This window comes from Sceloporus undulatus, chromosome 2 (assembly GCF_019175285.1).
Source record: "Sceloporus undulatus isolate JIND9_A2432 ecotype Alabama chromosome 2, SceUnd_v1.1, whole genome shotgun sequence".
Lineage (NCBI taxonomy): Eukaryota > Metazoa > Chordata > Lepidosauria > Squamata > Phrynosomatidae > Sceloporus > Sceloporus undulatus.
Window position 1 is genome coordinate 97331819 of NC_056523.1, and position 20633 is coordinate 97352451.

The window sequence follows — 20633 nt, forward strand, 5'->3', positions numbered from 1 at the left end:
CAGTGTACATGATACCAGAACTTGCATGAGGTGCTGGCTTGGCTTAGTTAATTGACCTGGCTGTTATTACTACGGCTATTAGCTTGCACTTTCGTTCTTAACAAGAATCCACATGAATTGTAAAGCTTGTATTGATTGTAGTTTTCTATTACTCAGATTGTAAGAACAATTATTCAACCTGTTACAGAATAAGAGAGTGCATTTAAATAATTGTTCAGTTGCAGCATAAACTCACAATTTGCCATGGTACTGATGGATAGAAATAAGGCTTCACACTATAAGCAGCTGCTGTTCTTTACAAGTTTTTACATCACCATTACTTTTTATTAAAAGAACAGGAGAAACAACACTTTAAATGGAAGTTCAAAAACCCCCCAAAGGCTAAACTGTTTAGCCATGTCAGAAATACTAGCACTGTAGTACTTTGTACTAAACTGAGAGCTTAACAATTAAACGTAAATCAAATTGAATCCCTCCAATTAACTGGAGAATAAACTAAGCAAATATATCTAACAAACACACTTTCAATATGTATTTAGTATATGCTGTATTCCATTTTTAAAGTGGCACAGCACTACCACTATGCAATGAATTAAGAAGGAAAACAATACAATATTGTTTTATATTTAAGTTTCCTTATTTGCATAGAAAGCCACACTGTACAGCAAGTTTTGAAAACTACAGCCATTTGTTCTATAGTTTACCATGTTGGCATCATATCAGGGAACCACATTCTTCCAAGAAGCTTAGAAACTTCTGAATGAATTTGATCCAGATTGTAGTCATTGTCTGGAATAAGTACTTCTTCCATAATGGATAGCTGAGTGAGCCTGCCTCCACACATTTTTACAAACTCAATGAAGCCTCGGCATGTAACCTCACATTCACCAAGTCCCATGGCAGTTAAATTCTTACAGCGTTCAGCAATGCGAATGAGTTCATCATCCAAGGGCTGCAGACCATTGGCACAGACAACCAATTCAATCAGTCTTGGACAATTCATTCCAATACGACCAAGCATTGCTTTGCTTACTGCACGGCCAAAGTACAGATGAGTTACTGGTGTTTCCTCCCTGAAAAAAGCATCAAATTCTTCCTCATACAGGAAGAAATACATCACAATATTGACTTTGGGGGAGTGTTTAATGAGTGCATCCCAGCTTTGTTTTTTGATGGTGTGAAACTCAATCTGTCCAGGATTCTCACTGACAACATCTATACGTAGATGTTCAAGATTAGCATGCTTCTCACTTGAAAGTGCCAGCAACAGTTCATCACTTAGCAGATAGTAATTAAGAGCAAGCTCTCTAAGGCCATGACATTGATCAGCAACACAAAGAATTCCTAGAAAGGACAGAGAAAAATTCAGTATAAATAAGTAGATAAAAATCTATTTACATTTTTTTCTTCCACAATGAAAAAAAAAATCCAATTCCAGGGCACCAAAAGCTCTGCTAGATAGTAGATTCTGAGTGCCTCTGCACAGGTGCAGTCCTATATGTGTGATGCATAGACAATAAAAAAAGAACATATGTTATCAGACTGCTATCCTATACCTCTTTAGAGATCAATACAATTAGGTAACTAGAACAGTGAGATTAGTACCTATTTGTATCTAGGCAATCTAGATTAAGCAGCAGTCAAAAAACAATTCTATTAGAAAGATAATTTTGAAAACACTTATGTTTCTTTCGTTTCTCAGATTTATTACTTACCAGCAGGTGACACATGAGGACAGCTGCTCATTTTAAGCAATTTTAATGTATCACTGTTGTTAGCAACAAGGACCTTCAAGGATGGATCATCTACAGGCGTATCTTCAATCTTGATGGAAGATAATGACTTTGAATTGACAAATACTACTGTGAGTGCCGAAACAAAATGAGCCTATGGGTGGAGGGGGAGAGAAAAATTTGCATTTAGAGTTGCATCCAGGCAGATCTGCAGCAGCTTATATGGGTATGACTGAGAAGGATATGAATCAATAGATCCAGCGTTTTTGGCTATTTATGTTTCTACAGTAGCAGATGGCAGAAGTTTAAGGCTGATCTTCCCTCTGAGCCCCTCTTTCTCTGTCTTGGCCAGAGGCAGAACATCGCAGAAATCATAGGCATGCTGGATGAGAACAGTGAGCAGGAAAACCAGGGAAGTAGGTGCTGGCTGCTATGGACATCAAAATCTAAATCAAATTCTGTTTCATAAATAGAATGGCACCAACCATACAGTGAGAAAAGCTAATCTGCAACTTTATTGTTACTACCTACATGTCTAGGGAATATCTAGAGTGCATGACTACCCAATGTTAGCCAGGAAAGGGAAAAAAAAAAATACCAGCCTTATAACATTGTCTCCTTCTTAACTTAAATAAATGTATCTATCTTCTGCAATGATGCTTCAGGTAGTAATAGCATTTACATTTCTACACCACTTAATAGTTAAATGCTGGTACTGCAACCACAATGTTGTGAGTTCGATCCCAGGGCTCCAAGGTTGACTCAGCCTTCCATCCTTTTGCAGGTCAGTAAAATGAATACCCAGCTTGTGGGGGCAATTGGCTTACAAACTGTAAACCATTTAAAGAGTGCTAAATTCACCATTAAGAGGTATAGAAATGTAAATGCCATTGCTATTGCTACCTGAAGCATTCTTGCTGGGATTTTTTGGGTTTGACAGACAGACAGAAAAAGAGATGGGTAGACTGGCTCAGCATATGGTGGCAGTGGCAAAAATTGCCTAGGCAAAATATTGGAAGATTAGCAAGATCCCAACTGAGGATGTATAGATATGTAAATTGGTAGATGTTGCAGAGATGGATAAATTAACACAACCAATTAAAGCTAAACCCAGATAACAGTTCCTGCAACAATGGAGCTTGCTTACAGCTAATTTGCAGCTAAGAGAGGGGGAAGTGGCATCAGCAAGCTCTGAAAAGTGATTGATAATATTTAGGTTAAGAAAGAGACAATGTTATAAGGAAAGGGCATTTTTTTCCTTCCTGTTTTAGTGATCAGATGTTAAAATTGAGAGTAAACTAAATACAGGAAGTTTATATGTGAAAGGAATGGGGGAAAGGATGAAGCGATACACTGTCTTGGCAAATGAGAAGTCAATATTGGTTATCTTTTTATTTACTTACTTAGTTTTGTTCTGTTTTTGTTGGTTTGTTTTTTGAGAGGGGATATATGTATATAGGGTAATGTTGTGTGTTGTAGTGTTTTGTGTTTGTGTACTATGATTTACATGGTTAATAATACATGAGTATTATTATACTTAAAAAAGGAAGCAAATATCATGATAAAGCACTGATTTCTACCTTTTCATTATCTTTTTGAGAAATTTACAGCACATTTTAAGATCATACCTATAAATGGAGATCTAGTAATATCTTGATAACTACTACCTGATATAAACATTGTGAATGAAGGTCAGCATATTCAGAACAAGCATATGTATCAGTGGTTTTTCACAGGAAAAATATTTAAAATTACAGTATACCATGATAACTTACTTGTAATCACAAAAAACAAAAACAACCCCCCCCAAAACAAAGAGGATTAATTATCAAATATTATCATTAAACTTGAAATGTGCACAATTTATTTAATACTGTGAACAAAACATTTTCACAGTAAAATTTATCAATCCCCTCCTACACTCAACTTCACCTCAAATTACACCAGAAATCCTGAAGTGCAAATATAGCAGACTCTACTTGAAGGATAGGTACTAAATTCTTAAAGTTTATAAATACATTAAAGAACTATGCAACATGTTACCTTGGCCACATTCATGAAACTTGGCTTTGCTGTTGAAATCAATCCGAGTGTCTTGATGGAACAATTCACCAGCTGTGAAAGGATGTCACATGCAGCTTCTGCGGACTCAGTACTACTATCAACCTGGAGGACAAAAACAGCATTTCATTAATTATAGATTTAACAAGCCAAAACACTAATGAGAAAGGAGCTTATTCATAAACACTTTCACACTTTCCTTAGTGAGACTGTGTCCCTAATTCTGGCATAATTAACAGCTCTAATAATAAAAAAGGAGAGGTGCTAAAGTATAACCCACCCATCTAATCCCAACATGTGAATTAGAATTTCTGGGAAGTAAAAGATCCGTGACACAGGCAGTCACTGACAAACACAGAAGAGTAGTATGAAATGAAAGATGACTCACCAAAATTGAAAAGAACTGCAAACAAGCAGTATTCACTCTAAACATGGAGGAAGAGGGGAGCTATTTTCAAAATTAAAGTGACTTAGTAAACTGGCAGTGTTTACATTACTCTTATAAATCTTAAATTATTCTTTTGTTCTCAGCACTCTTCCAGTTGACAAATTGTGGCTGGCCCATATCTGAATCAAGCTCCAATTTTAATCGTATCTGAAATGCTTCAAAAAGGTATAAATGTACTATACTTCCTTGCATTCTATAAAAAATTAAAACAAAGGCCTAAATCCAGTTGTTGGTCTCAACTAGAATAGATCCACTGAATCAATGGAACTTTCTTCTATTGTTGACTTACCTACTGATTCAAATGATCTACTTTAGTTGGGACTAACAGTTGGGTTTGGAAAGGACAACTTAATCAATTTTATTGTTTCCTCAGCCCCACAAAAAAGGATTCTGAATAAAACTAATGCTTAACACTTGAGCCCTTGGGAATTCATAACATTCAAGAAGTACAGCGGCAATTATATTTCCATTAGAAATTTTCATTCTTAAAAAATAAAAATAAATCAGTGAAGACTAGTCCAAGTGTTATCAGTTTTAAAAATAAGTGGAGTATTTTATCTCATGTACAAAGGAGCATTATGAAATGCAGCCTATATAAAATACCATATTCATTACCAATATATGACTTGCTATATAGCAACTTTTACTTCTTTACGTGAAATATTATTCCCTAGGTTTCTTTACCTTGAAACTGACATACTGCAAATGTTTAGCATGCCTCTTAATAATCTGCTGGATGAGATCTGGGTGAGTAGATTTTAAGTATGATGTAGCAGGCTGATTAAGCTCAAATTCAAACTTTCTCCAAAGATCGGGGATATGAAACACTTCATTCCATCTCCGACAAACTGAAGAGGCACGTGCACGATCAACAAGAGGCAGGCACTGAAAGATGTGCAAGACAACATGGTGCGGCAGGTTTCCCCAGTCCCTCGAATGGAAAGGATCTGATATGTTAAACATCGAATTATAGAAACCTGTTTTCTGTTTTTTTGTTCTCTGCAGTGCTTGATGAACTGACTCTTCAGCTTTAACTGCCTCCTTGATCCTCTTCATTTTGCGAGTAAAATTATTCAGGTACAATACTGTTGGGATGTACACAAGCTACAAAGCTTTCTGTAAGTTTTCAAGTACAGTAGATCTCTAAGAAAAGTACAGAGGGTCAGAAAAAAGACGGTTAGAATTTCAGTTTATAAGGAAAAGCTTTTTCTCTGTAAGTAAAATGACATTTTAAAAAACCTGTATCACAATCCATACAACGATAGATTTTGTTCAATAACAGAAATTATGAACCAAGTCAACTTTATATTTGACCACTGATCATAACATGGAAAAACTGTACACACATTCAAGTAGAAAAGCTTAAAATATCTCCTCCATGGGTGAAATTTGCAAGCCTTATAATATAAAGGCAGTTAAATCAACAATTTTCAATATTGATCTTCATGCATTTTCTGATTGCATACTGAGTTTTAGAGAAATGATACTGCCATTGAAGACTGGATAGTCATATCTTTACAGAATAAGAAGAGATCAACAAGCTATCTAATAAATATATTATTTGTTGCTATATTCAGTTTTAGGCAACTAATATAGAATAGGAGTTGTTTATATCTGTGAATACTACTGTTTTAGTATAGAGGTTCTCCAGTGAATGATGAACAGAGGATTCTTGCTTCCAGCCTTCTCAACTGGGACAGAAGGAATTATGTGTGGGAATCTCTAGATGTGGAGGTTCAGGTAAGGTTTGGAGAACAGCATTCTTAAGAGACTGGACAGAGTTCCACTTCCCTGTTTTCTAGCTTAATGATAAATCACATGCTTCTTATGCACAACTTCCCAGCTTTCAACTCTGGAATTTTCAATGGAAGATTCTTAGATGTTAGTAATGGATCCATACGCTGAGACCAAGGAGAAGAGCAGCCAGACACAGAAGACAACACTGTGCAATACAACAATGTTTTTCATGTTATGTGATGCGGGGAACCAGCAGTTTTTGGTGCCCAATGTGTCAGTAACTTGTACCATGGATAGGGCTACTGACTACAACCATATATACTTGTGTAGAAGTTGACCTCATGTATAAGTTTACGGCAGGTTTGGGGGCTAAAATCATGGATTCTGGTAAGACTGATGGATAAGTTGAGGAGAAAAATCTTAGGAGCATGAAACTAAAAAAAATTGAGGGGTTTAAATCTCAGTTTGCCCCCCAAAATAAACAGAAAAACCTCAGATCTTGAGAAGAAAAGCATTGCTTTATCTGGTGTCACATTCCTCCCAAAGAGAGAATCCAGGCTGCCTCCATCACAAGCAGTGCAGAGCAGTGCTGGGGCAGTGGAGGATAAGCATGTGTAAAGGGTGTGGCGGGGTGAGCCACTGTGGTATACCAGTTTGAGTGCTGGATTGCTACTCTGGAGGCCAGGATTTGATTTCCCATGCAGCCATGAAACCTACTGGGTGACCTGGGGCAGGTCACATGCTTTCAGCCTCAGGGAAAGGCAAATCTTGCCAAGATCTTACCTCTGAACAAATCTTGCCAAGAAACTCCATGCTACGTTCACCTTAGGGTTGTCCTAAGTTGTAAACATCTTCAAGGGACACAACAACAGGGTGGGGGAGCAGACTGCAGCTAGGATGGGACTTGCTCCTGCAAACGAAAATCCTTGGTCATAAGTGGTGGACTCTCCTTCCTTGGAGGTCTTCAAACAGAAGCTGGATGGCCATCTGTCAGGTATGCTTTGATTGAGATTTCCTGCATGGCAGGGGGTTGGACTGGATGGCCCTTGTGGTCTCTTCCAACTCTATGATACTATGAAACCCTGGCCAGTTCTTCGTGCTCCTTCACTTCCAGGGAGAACACCAGCCACCCAGACATAGTGCTTCTACTTGTTCCTTCACAAAGCAGAAACAGCTGCGGGAGGTTCTGGTTCCTCCCTGATGAGGGCAAGTGGCAGGCTGTCTAAATGGGTGAGCTGCCCAGAACCACAAGCAGGGAGAGGGAGCCGGGGGGAGATAAACCTATTTTAATCCCATGCTGAAAGGGCCTCTCATGGTTGAGTTGCAGCTCTTGCTCCCACTACTTCCACCCAGCCCCAAAGAAGAGCCATATGGGCTCCTGCAGTGATTCACTGCAAAGACAACCAGAGAGGGTAGGCTGGGAGGAAAGAAAGGAGAAGAGACCAGGGGGCATTCTGCACATGTTCAAAGACACTCTCTAATCATTGCATGTCCAAGGCCTGAGCCTTGAGGATAAGATACTCAAGGTCTATAAAACTGGATATATCAGCATCCTCTCCATACACCAAAAGACAAAGGCTCCCCATGAAGAGGGGAGCAGGTACTCACCATCCCATCCTAATCCCAGCCCCCCTCCCACTCGCTGTGGTCTTTTTCCATGGATAAATCAACCAGAGATTTAAGTTGATTTTTAAGTAAAGATTCTTGACTTATATACAAGTATATACAGTTCTTTCTTTCCTGAAACTTGCAGTGAATTGATATTTGATGGTCCATGGGTTACTACTTGTAGCACTGCTATATAAAGCAAGGTAGTTTATTTAAGGATTTGCACCTTACTTTCCTTTTGCAGAATGGGAATACCTCACCAAAACAAATAAAATTTATTTTATTTATTTCATTTTAATGCTACCTTTCTCCCAAAAAGGAACCCAAGGCAGCTCACAAGATAAAATATTTAAAAATATGGTGAGTACATATAGCAAAGGCATGTTCATGCATTTAGTTTGCTGAACATTTGAACAATTTCAATTTGAAATCTTTCATATCAGCTAAAAATCTACCCTGATATTTCAAAAATTAATCTGTACATGGCAAGCACAATTCATGCATAAGAATGAAAGGCAGCATACAGACTAACTCGGTTCTATAGGTTCCAGTGTAATCAGTGAGAAAACTCTGACAAGACTAAAGTAAATCGACTTTGTTTAAATGTGAATTCAGTCCAATCCGTTTGCTTCAACCACACAAAGACGTCTCCAAAAGGTACACTTATTCCAATGCACGTTTTTACCCATATGAAAATACATAAAACTAAAATTCATATGGTTCTTTCATTAGGCTTTGGTTTTACCACAATGTACTGTAATATCAAACTAAATATTGCTGAACAAGCTGATTGTAGCTTATGTTGTAAGTTGTAACACAAGTTGTGTAATTGAAGTTACTAACCCTATGAATAAGCTATTAAAGATTATAGTTTTGTAAATTTATAAAGAATGAAATTAACAACTGCATATATAACAATATACAGTGGTACCTCGGGATACGAAATACCCAGGTTACGAAATTTTCGGGATACGAAAAAATCCCATAGGAAAACATTGTTCCGGGTTACGAATGTTTTTTTGGGTTACGAAAAAACTTTTGGTGCTTTTTTCGGCTTTTTCGCACGGAATCGCGGCTTTTCCCCATTAGCGCCTATGGCAATTCGGCTTACGAAGGCTTTTCGGGTTACGAACGGTGCCACGGAACGAATTAATTTCGTAACCCGAGGCACCACTGTACTAGGAGATTTGAAAAGTCGAAGCATTACAGACCTTCACATTTATATTTTCTAACTCTTCTTTTGCATTTCAATCATCTCACACATATGGAGGAAATACCTAGTTAAATTTATAATGCATTTCTGTAAACAATCCTTTCCATTTCTAAAATGAGGTGGCATAAGAAGCCACAAACAATGCAATCCCATACATATTTATTTATCATAAGACTAACTATCTTCGATGGGCACCCTTCCCCAAGAGTAAATGTATATGTGATTGCAAGTCCAAATCTGGCATATAGTCTGTAAGCATACATTTAAAACAAGAACTGGCATTTTTTGCAATTTTGCACATATACAAAAAAAACAAAAAAGGGGGGGGGAACGATTTTTGCCATTCCTATTATTCCCTACAGTAAAAGATTAAAGGAACAGCAAAGTAGTTCACTGAATTTTGCCAAGATTGAAACATTTCTCATCCTCATCTAGATAAACTGCAAAATTACTGAAAGTGATATGCACAAGACACATGCTGCAATGCCTTAAAAGCAGATCTCATCTTACCAGTTTTATGAATTCTACAATATCATGTCCCTCATACTGTAGAAAATTTTAGTGTCATGTTATATTTTCCGGGAATAAATTTTAAAAAATAGAGGAAGCACTGATTGCTTTTCATTGGAATGAAAAATTTATAAAAGACAAGAGATATTAAACAGTTTACAAAAAACAAAAGAAAACCCAAAACAATTAGTAACACTGGAAAAGAAAATTGGAATAGTACTGTACTATGTAAAAACATAATGTCTTTAAAGATCTACATTCTTATGCTGTTGTAATCTAGACTCATAAAGTGGGAATGACTTGAAGGCACACAACAATGACAACAAATCTAAACCCTAGGTAAAAGGCTATGTTTTCAGTGTTTGAGGAAATTTAAATACTTTCATTAATGATGAAAACTTTAACAAGGTTCACTTTGCACACAGCATTTAAGGCAAACGGAATCCTTCCACATGAGAACAAGATAAATCTCAATGAATTATATACATTACTTAGAAGCCAAGAAAGACACATCATGTCAAACCAAGGTTGTTGTTTTTAAGGAAATGGTTAAGCTTAGCTAGCTTAACTTTGACCCAAGATAGAGCTCAGAAATATTTCAGCACTAGATGAAGAGGTTCTATAATCCTGGTGAAGACTTGGACCATTGTAGCCAGACCATTTTTGAAATGAAGAAAAAAAATTACATTTTCTTCTATCACTGAAATCTCTGGGTTTTCTAGAGGCAAGATCGACAGGACTCTGAAGCTTCACACTGTTCTGAGAAGGAGTTACCTTCAGTGAAGAGGAAACCCAGGGGACAAAAAAAAAAAAAGAGATTTTTGAAGAATTTCCCCTCTACTGCTACCATCACAGCTGTCTGCGTTCTGTGGTGAGAAGACTTCAATCTCCAGGGACATTATTCCAGCAAGAGTTGTATACACTAAGTTCGCTTAAAATATGTTGAAGCAATTATTATATTTGAGAATTTATCTAATATATAAAATATATAATGAATACAACAGTAAGAATAGGTAATCTTACTACAATTTAAATATTTTCTTTGATCACAAAATCATTACTAGCAAACAGTTCAAAGAATTGCTTAGCAAATATATTATGTTATTGTCGTATCGTCTACATTTTAGAAAATCTGTGAAAATCAAATTTGACTTTCATCCTCAATTAAAGTGGCAAAAAAACAACAACCCCGATAGCTCTAAAAGGACATAAGACTATAAAGCGTCAAGATGCTGTAATATTTTCCTTACTATTATCATAAAGTATTATTTGAAAATATATATATATATATAAGTGAAACCATGTCACAATGATTCTACCCTGTCCTATTATTTTGTTTAAAATCCATGTGTGCATACTGATCCTTCACTAAAACCCTATTCCCTATAGACAAAAAGAGTTTAAATGAAGAAGTTATGAGAATGCACAAGTCCCACTACTTCTACCTTAGCTGTCCTTATGTGGAGAGAGTCCCAATGTGAAGACTGTCTCTGCAATGTGTAGAAGTGTTCCATGTGACTGGGAATTCTAAAAATCTGGGTTCTTGAGTGGCTCCCTTAGTACAGCATGCTGCTCTCTTCAAACTCTTGTTTGCTAGCCTTGGAAAGCATTAACAGAGGGCTATCACACACACCCTTCTTGCATCCTCATTTAAACCTATTAAAATGAAACTCTTTATTCTGCCCCTTTTTGTGAATACAGTAGTTGATTATGTCACTTAGATATTAACAGAGATCAAACAGAATTAGAGTAATGGATATTGAACAGAGAACTGAACACAAGGTCCAATTGTTAACCTCTGTATCACTCTACTGCTGTACTATTGTAATGTTTTAACATTAAATAATGTATTGTTTGCTACTACAGTTAAGGATTTTCAAAAGACCTGCACTGGAATCTAGGGAACATTCATACTGTTTCATTAATCCCCAAACTATTGCCTTTATAATCTTGTATGCCTAATGGAAACTCTTCACCCTGTTCAACTTAATGTCTTTGGAGGGGCAAAGACTAAGGTGCTTTATCATGCTTCACATTCTAAACAATGCCACTTAGCACTGCTCTTGCCAAAGACGCTCACCTATGAGTCGATCAAACAGCAACTTTTATGAATGGCATTTGCTCCAAGAGCCATCAGTTGCTGATTCTTACAATGAAGTTCTCTAGAAAGCGCCCAGTCATTTATATGCTCCTCAAAATACTGAGCACATTAATGGTTACATTGACGCTTAATAACTCCAGCGCAATTTTTCTATATGTGCCCGAGTTATTACACATCTTCCGACAGCATATGAGAATCCATAGCTGAAACTATTTGGCAAAAATGCTGGCTATTACCTGCAATATACAGAATTAGTCTAACCAACTGATAAATGCAATCCTGTTTCATGTAAACCAACAATGTGTTAAGTTAGCAACAGCCTAACTGCTAGTAGTACAAGCCAAGTAGTCTTGCAATAGAGGTGCACATGCACACATACCTCCAGAGAATGTGGAAGTTCCTGTCTAACACAAGCACCTTTCTGCTGTCTGAACAGCCATCCCATTGATGAGTCATCCTGTCTGTGTGAAAGGATTCCTTAACTTGAAAGCAGGGCGGGGGTCCCGGAAGATTGACTGACCTATGTAGTCATCCACCAAAGACAAATGATCTGCCAAGTCTAGGAAACCCACATGAGTGACTGAGTTAAGTTATGGAACTCAGGCTGATGCAGATAAATCACTCCACACTAGTAGTTTGAAAGTGAAAATATATGGAATATTTGAAGTTATAAAATATCACCAGATAACAGAAAGTTGACCAAAGAAGGGAACACTTTTATGGAACAAATAATGTACACTTGTAGTTATTTATTACTGATTAGAAAACAGAAAGCAGACTAAAAAATTGAAAGCTGTTATGGAACTGGATATCCAATACAGAAGACTGTACCTTGTAATTACATTATATTACTTGGCAAGCTGTCTATATTCAATCATATACTTCACAAAAAGACTATTAATTATTTCAACCAATAAAATTACAATTTGTAATTACAATAGGCATATTACTGTATACAACATGAACTGTGATATGTGTGCAAAAAAGGAAATCTTTGACAAAAGTATGACCTAGGGAAATGTGATTTTACATTTCCTATACATTCTGCCCTTGGTACCTGTGGACTTGACATCCACGGATTTCAGCATCAGCAGATGGCAAACCTGCAGTGAGGCAGCAGCAGAGGAGGAGGAAGAGTAGGCGGAAGAGATGGGAGGAGAAGGAGGAAGAAGAGGTGGTGAGAGGAGGAGGAGGAAGAAGATGGGGAAAAACCAGGAGGAGGAAGAACCAGGAGGAGGAGGTGGAAGAAACGGGAAGAGGAGGAGGAGGAAGCGGCTACAGCCGCCAGCCCTCCCCCCTCACTTGCCGCTGATGAGAGCTGGGAGGGAAGGACGGAGGGAGGAAGGATAGATGAGTCCAATTTCCCCCAATTGTGGCTGGGCTGCACCTCCATTGGAGACAATGCAGACTTGAGCATCCACAGATTTTGGTATCCACGGGGTGTGTCTGTGTCTGGAATGGATCCCCTGCGGATACCGAGGGCCGAATGTACATGAACATTTTTCATTTATAGTACCGTAGGTTCAAGGCTCCTTAAGGCTAGGACTTCTCTTTAGTTTACCTAAATTTGTGAAGAACTGTGTATGCAGGCTGTACTATATAAACAGTTACCAGGTGATAATCTGTGGTTATGAAGATAACTCATTTGCAGTCATCCATTAAATCATCTGACATAATTCCGAACAAGTGGATTTTCACAGATTTGAAAATCTGATTTAATCTCTTTGTTTTCAAATATTTGGTGTGTTGAGACTTAGGCCACCTTCATACAATGATTTATAATGCTGGATTGCTGCAATGAACCTTAGCAAAAATAATGATCATTAACATCATTAAACTATAGTTAACTTTAAAAAAAAAGGGAAACAAAAGCTCCCAGTCATCTCTTGTCTGTACCAGGAAGAGAAAACATACCAACTCAAGACTCACCCAGGCTCATTCACATTTACTATGGTCTAATGTTATTTCCAAACACAGCTGATCACTCCCAAGCATCAGTCAAAGAACAGGTTGGTCAGAATCTGAATGAGTTTCCCTACAATATTTCACTGCCAAGTAACAATTCTCTAATGAAGTCAAATCTCCAATTACACTATAACATGTTTCCAACAAGTAGTAGATAAAAACTACCACATAGAACTCTGGGCTAGTCAATGGGGTGGTTCAATCTTATGCACATTTAAATAGCTCTCACAATTGGTATAAGTAACAAACTAGGTCACATGATCACATAAACAGAGATCTCAAACCAGGAAAATTTAATGAAAATGGGGACAGAGAGTTGAAGACGTGAGAAAAAGTGAATTTAATACTAAGGTAGGATATCCCAAGCTCTGAGGGACTGACAAATTTTTCCCCCCAAGTGTGCACAGGAACTTCTTTGCTATGTTGTGTGTTCCCTTTTTTGTTGGAAACCCATCATGGATGAGCAGTCAATGGCTCAGTGACAAGCAACAGTCCATAGACCATTGCATTGAGCTGCATGGTAGTAGGTTTCAAATAAACAATTCAAAACAAAACTGCCATGATGAAAATACTCATAAAAATATTGGATGTGACCATACCTAAAGCACTTCTCAAATAAACCCCTTTTTCTAAAGTTCAAGAATTAAAATATTTTTCTATTGTTTTTCAAGATAAAAGTTGGCTAATCATTTTTATACTGTTTTACTTAGAATTATAACCATATCATTTATATTTTGCACAAAACAAAGTATAAGCAAAATAAATCTTTACGGATGATATTCAAGAATACATTAGACGTAGTGTGGTAATGTTAAATCCAACACAGACTACACAATACATTTCTGTATTAGTGTTCTCTTACCTAAAGAATGTGTCCAAGTTACAGTTAACACAGGATAAATGAATTGGGTTATCTGCGGCCATGAGTCAATCACCCACATCTGTCTGCTTGCACTTCTAGGCTAGGTAAAATAGCAAAAAATATTTTAATTTAGTTTGCCATAACAGAACTTCAAAGTTGAGTTTGAAACTTGCTAGAATATACAAGCATTAAGGACCACAATGAAGTCTGCTGCTTTAGACCACCCAAATAGAATTCATTTTCTTTACTTAAAATCAAAGTTCCAATTTTAGGTATGGAAAGCATTTTAAAGTTCATTGTTCAGTTCTTAGTTTACGACTGATATCCTGCCATGCTATGTGCCCTGTGACTGATGAACTATAGCTAAGAACAGGAAGGGTGTGTGTATTCTTTGTCATCGTCTTTTCACTAACCATCTGTAGAAAGTGCTGTATAAAAACTCCAAACGGCTTGCTTTAAACCAGAGATTCCTAAAGTGCGTGGAACAACGCACCTGTGGGTGGTGGAAAGGTCAGGAAAAGAGAGTGGCAGGGAGGGCGGGAGGCTTCTGGAAAAGTACTGGTATACAGAAAGACAAGGGGAACCAGTGGTCTTTAGGACTATGATGGGGTGAGGGTTGCATTTAAAGTCTCTTTACAGGATCCCTTAAAACCACTGCACAGGATCATTAATTGCTTTGTGTGGTGGTGTCTCCTGCTCTTCTGCCTGCCTGAGTTCACTCCAATGGCCCCATTTTGGGAGAGACTGGGGGCCAAAACAGGCTGTCACACAAGGACGGATTGGATCCGCCCCAGAGATGGTCACTCCACAGCCACAGCAAACATACACTGCAGCCCAAATTCGCCCCAGAGCCAGCCCAAATAGGAATGGAAAAGATCCACTCCTTTTTGGGCCAACAAATGGCTGCCCCAACACAGCCCCAAGCTGGCTTCTGCGTGCTCCAACGGCATGCAGCATCTAAATGCAGCGCCCCCAAGTGGCTTGAAGCCACCCACGCCTGGTCAGCAAGGGCAGCTTCCGGACATCTTGGGGGCATGTGGTGTCTAAACGCCATGCCCCCAAGCTGTGTGGAAGCCAGCTTTTCAGGCTGTTCTGTTCCAGTCCTGACTGACTGAAGTGATTAATTACAGTATGTGGGGGTGGGGCAGAAGCAGTGGCAAAAAAGGAACTGTCAAGTTTGGGACCCTGTTTAAGTTTTGCCAGGACATGGCTAGAAGACTGGAGCTGTGCTGCTGCTCCTACTTTCTTTTGCTGGACAGGGAAAGGAAGGTGAGGAGTATATGGGATTGATTCCTCAACAGAGTCCTTTGCTTCTCACAGACTGAGAATCCTTTCTTGCCAAGGAGAAATGAGGGTAGCCATCTGTGTCCCATTCTGCCCTGGCAAAGAAGGATTAAGAGTGCGCCCACTACTTTGGGAACAACAACCAAGAAGCCTCTCACTTGTGCTGGCCTTTGCCACATTGCAGCCATGGATGAGAAGCTTCTCAGTCACTGCTCACCCATCTGCTCAGTTGCTGTTCCCCGGTTGACCAGATGCATGCTGTAACCTAGCAGCCGGCATGTCTGGCATGGGCAAGAGGCTGAACAGGTGCAAAGGGGCAGCAACTGATATTGGTTTGAATTTGTAGTAGAACAGAGGTCTAATACTAAAAAATAGGTGTTGGGGGGAGGGAAGAGGGGCTAGGGTTAGTGCCCAAGAAGAAATGGGGTGATAGTCCAAAAATTTTTGTGAACCACTGCTTTAAATTATATATTCAAGTCCAAAAAAAGAAGTTACAGAAATCTTTTTCAAGAAGCACACACACTATTTCTCCCCTCCAACAACAATTTCCCCCTTAAAAATGAAGTCCTGAAGGGCAGAAAGTTTGATATAACAAAAGAACCTTTGATCACATCTCCAATTTTGTCAATTTTTCTCATTATTTTAAACACTAATGTGACTGTGACACAACCCCCCCCCCCCCCGTTATTGAGATAGATGGCTTTTTAATATTAATATCCCTACTATAGATTTACAGAAATGGTTGCACCATGGATATAGAAATGAGCTTTCTGGAGTCAAGGTTGTGTGTGTAAGAGAGAAAATGCTGAACAGGATTTGCAGTAAAATGTTTAGAGAACAAGTTGACCTTTGCAAGCATCAAGGCGACTAGCTTGCTTTGAAAGCCAAACCAATTAAGAGCAGCATCCTTGGATGAAGGAAAAAACACACAGAGTGATGGAATATTCCAAATGAGTCAAAAATGTATTTTAAATTATTCAGAATTCTGTGTCCTGATTGAAAGAAAGATTTGTACTTTTACACTTTGAACCAGCCAATAGAATACATTGTTAGGGACCTCATTGTTGAAATTACCTATATGAACAGCCATTTTATTTGGTTCTGGTGCCTCAGTTTTTTGGATTCATTTTTAAAGAAAGAGATGCTTTTTAATATAAAATAATATATGCAAACATTCAAGATGCTTTCAATGAATACTAAGAATTGTAATTCTTTTAATTGGTAAGCCTCTCTGAATGCCAGTCTGCGAGAAAAGATGGGATATAAATAAAGAGATAAATACAGTAAGAACATTAAGGAAGATGAGTAAACAGATTTAGTGGTTCTGTGGGCTTTCTAAATATAGAAGGTTGGATGCAGACTAGCCCCACCATAAATGGAAGGCCAACCTCTGTCCATACAGAATGGGAATCTAGGCAATGGTATCTACAGCAATAATTTCTTCAACTTCCAGGACTGTTTCCCATGAGGTTCCTCCAAATCAGATTACCGGGGGGGGGGGGGGCTGCCACAGGGAATAGTAATCAGAAAATATTACCACTTCCTCCAGTGTGGCACTTCAACCCAGTCTTGCAAAAGACTGAAGTACTGTATATTCAAGTTTCCTTGGGTTTGGCTTGCACCTTACAATGTTTAGGTTGGCATTATTTTTAAAAAAATCTGTAAAAAGCATTACTCTTGCTGTAAGAATTATTCAGGTGACCAGGCAAGATAGTCCAAAAAGGCAAACTATTGTGCTGGACTCTTAAAAGAATTCCTGGTGCTATTACTACCTTGGAGGAAACTTACTAGTTATCGCTCAAAAAAGAATGAAAAATTTCTGATTCAGGTTTCTGACTCATGTCCAATCAATAATATCTTAAATTGTCTAAAAACAGAACTGCTGCAATATAAACTGGCATACATAGTTACCAATCTTGGCACGTTCAAACAGAGAGGACCAGTTGACCCAGTTCATGGCTATTTTGGGAGTACAAATTAACACAGTCAACAATGACTGTCACTTGCAGGAGAAACCTACTTGGTATCAGTCTACAGAAGTTAGCAGATATGAATGATGTGTAACTATAACCATGTTATATTGTTTTATGGCCATTGTGCCAAGCTATCATAATAAAATAAAATTCAAAGGGAACGCAACTTCTAACTAGCTTAACAGGTTTACCTAGTGATCACTTTGATACAACTATGTCCATGTACTATATTCAGTATAAATTAAAAATTAGGTTTCATAGTTTTGCAGTTTAACCTGCAGTTTTTGTATCCTGTTTATAACAGGAAAATCTACTCAACTGTAGATGAGGTTACAAAAACTTTCCAACAATTTCCAACCTACTGCCATGGACCAACTGACTATTTAAATAAAACTTAAGATCAGTGTAGATACTAATATTTCTTAGGAGAATCATAATGTTAATTTGGTCCCAATGCAGACCCAGCGTGGTGTAGCGACTAAAGTGTTGGACCAGGACTCTGGAGACCAAGGTTCAAATCCCTACTCTGTCAAGTAATCACACTGGATAAACTTGGACAAGTTACACTCTCTCAGCCTTAGAGGAAGGCAAGAGCAAACACCTTCTAAATAAGTCTTGCCAAGAAAACCCTGTGATTGGTTCTCTTTAGGGTTGCTATAAGCTGTAAATGACTTGAAGGGACACAACAACAACAACAGAAAGGCAAAAAAAAAAAAAAAAAAAAAAGGGAGATTTTGACTACAGTTTTTTTTACAGATGAAGGAATAAATCTTAATGAACACAGGCAATGTTTAAACCAATCTTCCCTGTTTTTAGTATAGAGACTCCCTACTGAGAAAGTGAAAAAAATCAAATTGCTGAAAATGTTTTAAGTCACTCTCATTTAAAAGGAAACCAGACTTCAATGTAACATTTGCATTCTATGTTGTCTTTTGCCTCAGAAAATGCATTTTTCAAAACTCATGTGAGGCTGGATGGCCATCTGTCAGGGTTGCTTTGATTATATATTCCTGCATGGCAGAGGGTGGGACTGAATGGCCCTTGTGGTCTCTTCCAACCCCACGATTCTAAGGTATTCTAGCACTTAAAGTATTTACCTGGTGGTTGGTTCAGTCCAGCGTTTACACTGCGATTTACAACAAAGACTCCTTGACACCCTCCTTTTCAAAATCTGTGAATATAAGGAGCAACAGGATAGTAAAACTTAACACTTCAGGCTCCTCTTCGAAAGGAGGAGACACATAGTCGGTCAAAAACTGCATGCTGCTATTACGAGGGAGCAACTAGGTGGAAAAACAAATCTACCTGTGTAGATACTGTATTTTAAACTCGTGAGCAATGAAGGCTCAGCAATACCTGGTCCCACCCCCTTTCCCTGCAGCACTGTTTATAAACAGTCAGTTGCCTCCATGGAAGGCACACTCTTTTACGTCAGAAGCAGATTGTCAGATCAGAGTGAATTAGGGGCTAAAGCCTAATTACTGACCATGTTTTCTGCTTTAGGAGACTACTGCTTGACCTCCTCTTTCTTCCTCTCTCCCTCAAGTCAACTGAAGAGTTTTCACTTCTGCCTAGACACCTAAAATCGCTGCAGCCAATGTCTTCTTGTTGTAACTGTCTGCCTTCAAGTTGTTCCTGACTTCTGGCGACCCCATGGTGAACCGATCATGGAGTTCTCTTGGCAAGATCTGTTCAGAGGTCTGTCATTGCCTTCCCCTGAGGCTGAGAAAGTGTCACTTGCCTAAAGTTACCCAGTGGGTTTTGTGGGTGAGCTGGGATTCAACTCCTGTCTCCAAGTCACAGTCCAACACTCAAACCACTACTCCATGCTGACTCCTATCACCTTCAAAAGAAAAGACAGCAAGTCCCAGCTATAACACACCCACTGCTGCCAGTCAAACCTAATGCAAATCCCACTGATTCAAAGGCTCTACTCTAATTGGGATCCTGAGAATTGGGCTGTTGGTCAGAACGTGATGAAAACACATTTCAAGTGGACTTTCTGCCTGCCACACGCCTCTTTAAAAGGCCCTCCAGGAAAAGAGCCAGGGCGGTGTGTAGTGGTTTGAGCCTTGGACTGCGGCTCTGGAGACCAGGGTTCAATTCCCAGCTTGGTCATGAAGGCCACTGGGCAACTCACATGCTCTCAGCCTCAGGGGAAGGCAATGGCAAACCTTGCCAAGAAAGCCCCATGATAGGTGCTAAGGATGCAAATAAATACACAGTTACACTGGGTCCAATTCAAAGGCAAGCCTCCCCTGAACAACCTTTTGACTGAGGGTTCCTGAGAGTCAGGGCTGTTGGACAGTGGAACACACTCCTTCCATCCTGGGAGAGAGGAGGAGTCTCCTTCTTTGGAGGTCTTTAAGCAGAGTCACAGGGGATGCTTTGATGGAGGGTTCCTGCATGGCAGAAGAAGGGGGTTGGGATGGATCAGGGCCTTTGAGGGCTCTTCCAGCGCTACGATTCAAAGGAAGCCCCATGGAAGGTGCTAAGGACGCTAGCAAATACGCAACACACATGACTCTGGAGAGCAGCCTTCGAGTCCCAGCTCGGCCCTTAGACTCATAGAACCGTAGAGCTGGCTGCTCCCTCCGAGGCCGATCTGCGTGTGGCGCAGCAGCAGCAGCAGCAGAGCCACCATCCCTCCCTCCCTCTTCCCCTCGGGCCCCGGGTCCCGCACCTCAAGGCTGGGAGCGCTCCTTCGTCGCCTCAACGCGGAGAGAGAGAAAGGAAGGAAGGCCGCAGACAAGCGTCGCTTCCAGGACCCCAGACAACAAGCGCAGTCACTCCCGCGGCGGCTGCGGACTCAAGAGGGAGGAGGAGCCTCCGCCTGACAGGAAAAGGAGGAAAACACACCCGTCATCGTCGTCGCCACTTCCTTCTGCGCAGGCGCGCCAGGCTGACAGTTGACCCAGATTCCGGCGCATGCGCACGTTGCCTCGCATCCCTCACTTCCGCTCTACGGTTATAAGAGAGGCGAGGTGTTTCTCGCTGTGGATCAGAAGCAGGGGGAGTTCCGCGCATGCGCTCATTGGGCGCGGCTGGCGACTTCGGCCGCCATTTTGTGTTGGGGTGGTTCTCGTGGGTTTCTAAAATGGTAGCAAGGGAGAGTCAGTTAACGGGGTTAATGGGGCA

The 20633-nt window shown here is 39.5% G+C and overlaps 1 protein-coding gene across 13 annotated transcripts; it reads right to left on the minus strand.

Annotated features, from left to right (window-relative positions):
* Positions 1-302: 302 nt before the first annotated feature.
* Positions 303-20369, minus strand: LOC121922480 (F-box/LRR-repeat protein 21-like). 13 transcript variants are annotated; one of them, XM_042451982.1, is made up of 9 exons: positions 20179-20369; positions 18593-18666; positions 14239-14333; positions 11791-11970; positions 6763-6889; positions 4927-5385; positions 3777-3899; positions 1716-1887; positions 303-1344 (listed from the first exon to the last, which is right to left on the minus strand). In XM_042451982.1, the coding sequence occupies exons 6-9, from the start codon at positions 5296-5298 to the stop codon at positions 701-703; spliced, it is 1311 nt and encodes a 436-aa protein (XP_042307916.1). In that variant the 5' UTR covers positions 5299-5385; positions 6763-6889; positions 11791-11970; positions 14239-14333; positions 18593-18666; positions 20179-20369; the 3' UTR covers positions 303-700. The 13 variants fall into 13 exon arrangements, with proteins under 13 accessions (XP_042307916.1, XP_042307910.1, XP_042307921.1 ...); XM_042451976.1 differs by having other exon boundaries at positions 14239-14338; XM_042451987.1 differs by lacking the exon at positions 18593-18666.
* Positions 20370-20633: the final 264 nt, after the last annotated feature.

What these genes read in the sequence shown, in the direction of transcription:
- LOC121922480 (XM_042451984.1), bottom strand. Translation starts at nt 5,298, where the DNA reads ATGAAGAGGATCAAGGAGGCAGTTAAAGCTGAAGAGTCAGTTCATCAA. An exon ending in TGCAGTATGTCAGTTTCAAG is followed by an intron (nt 3,900 to 4,926) that starts GTAAAGAAACCT and finishes TTTGTCCTCCAG; the next exon opens with GTTGATAGTAGTACTGAGTC. An exon ending in GTTTCATGAATGTGGCCAAG is followed by an intron (nt 1,888 to 3,776) that starts GTAACATGTTGC and finishes CTCCACCCATAG; the next exon opens with GCTCATTTTGTTTCGGCACT.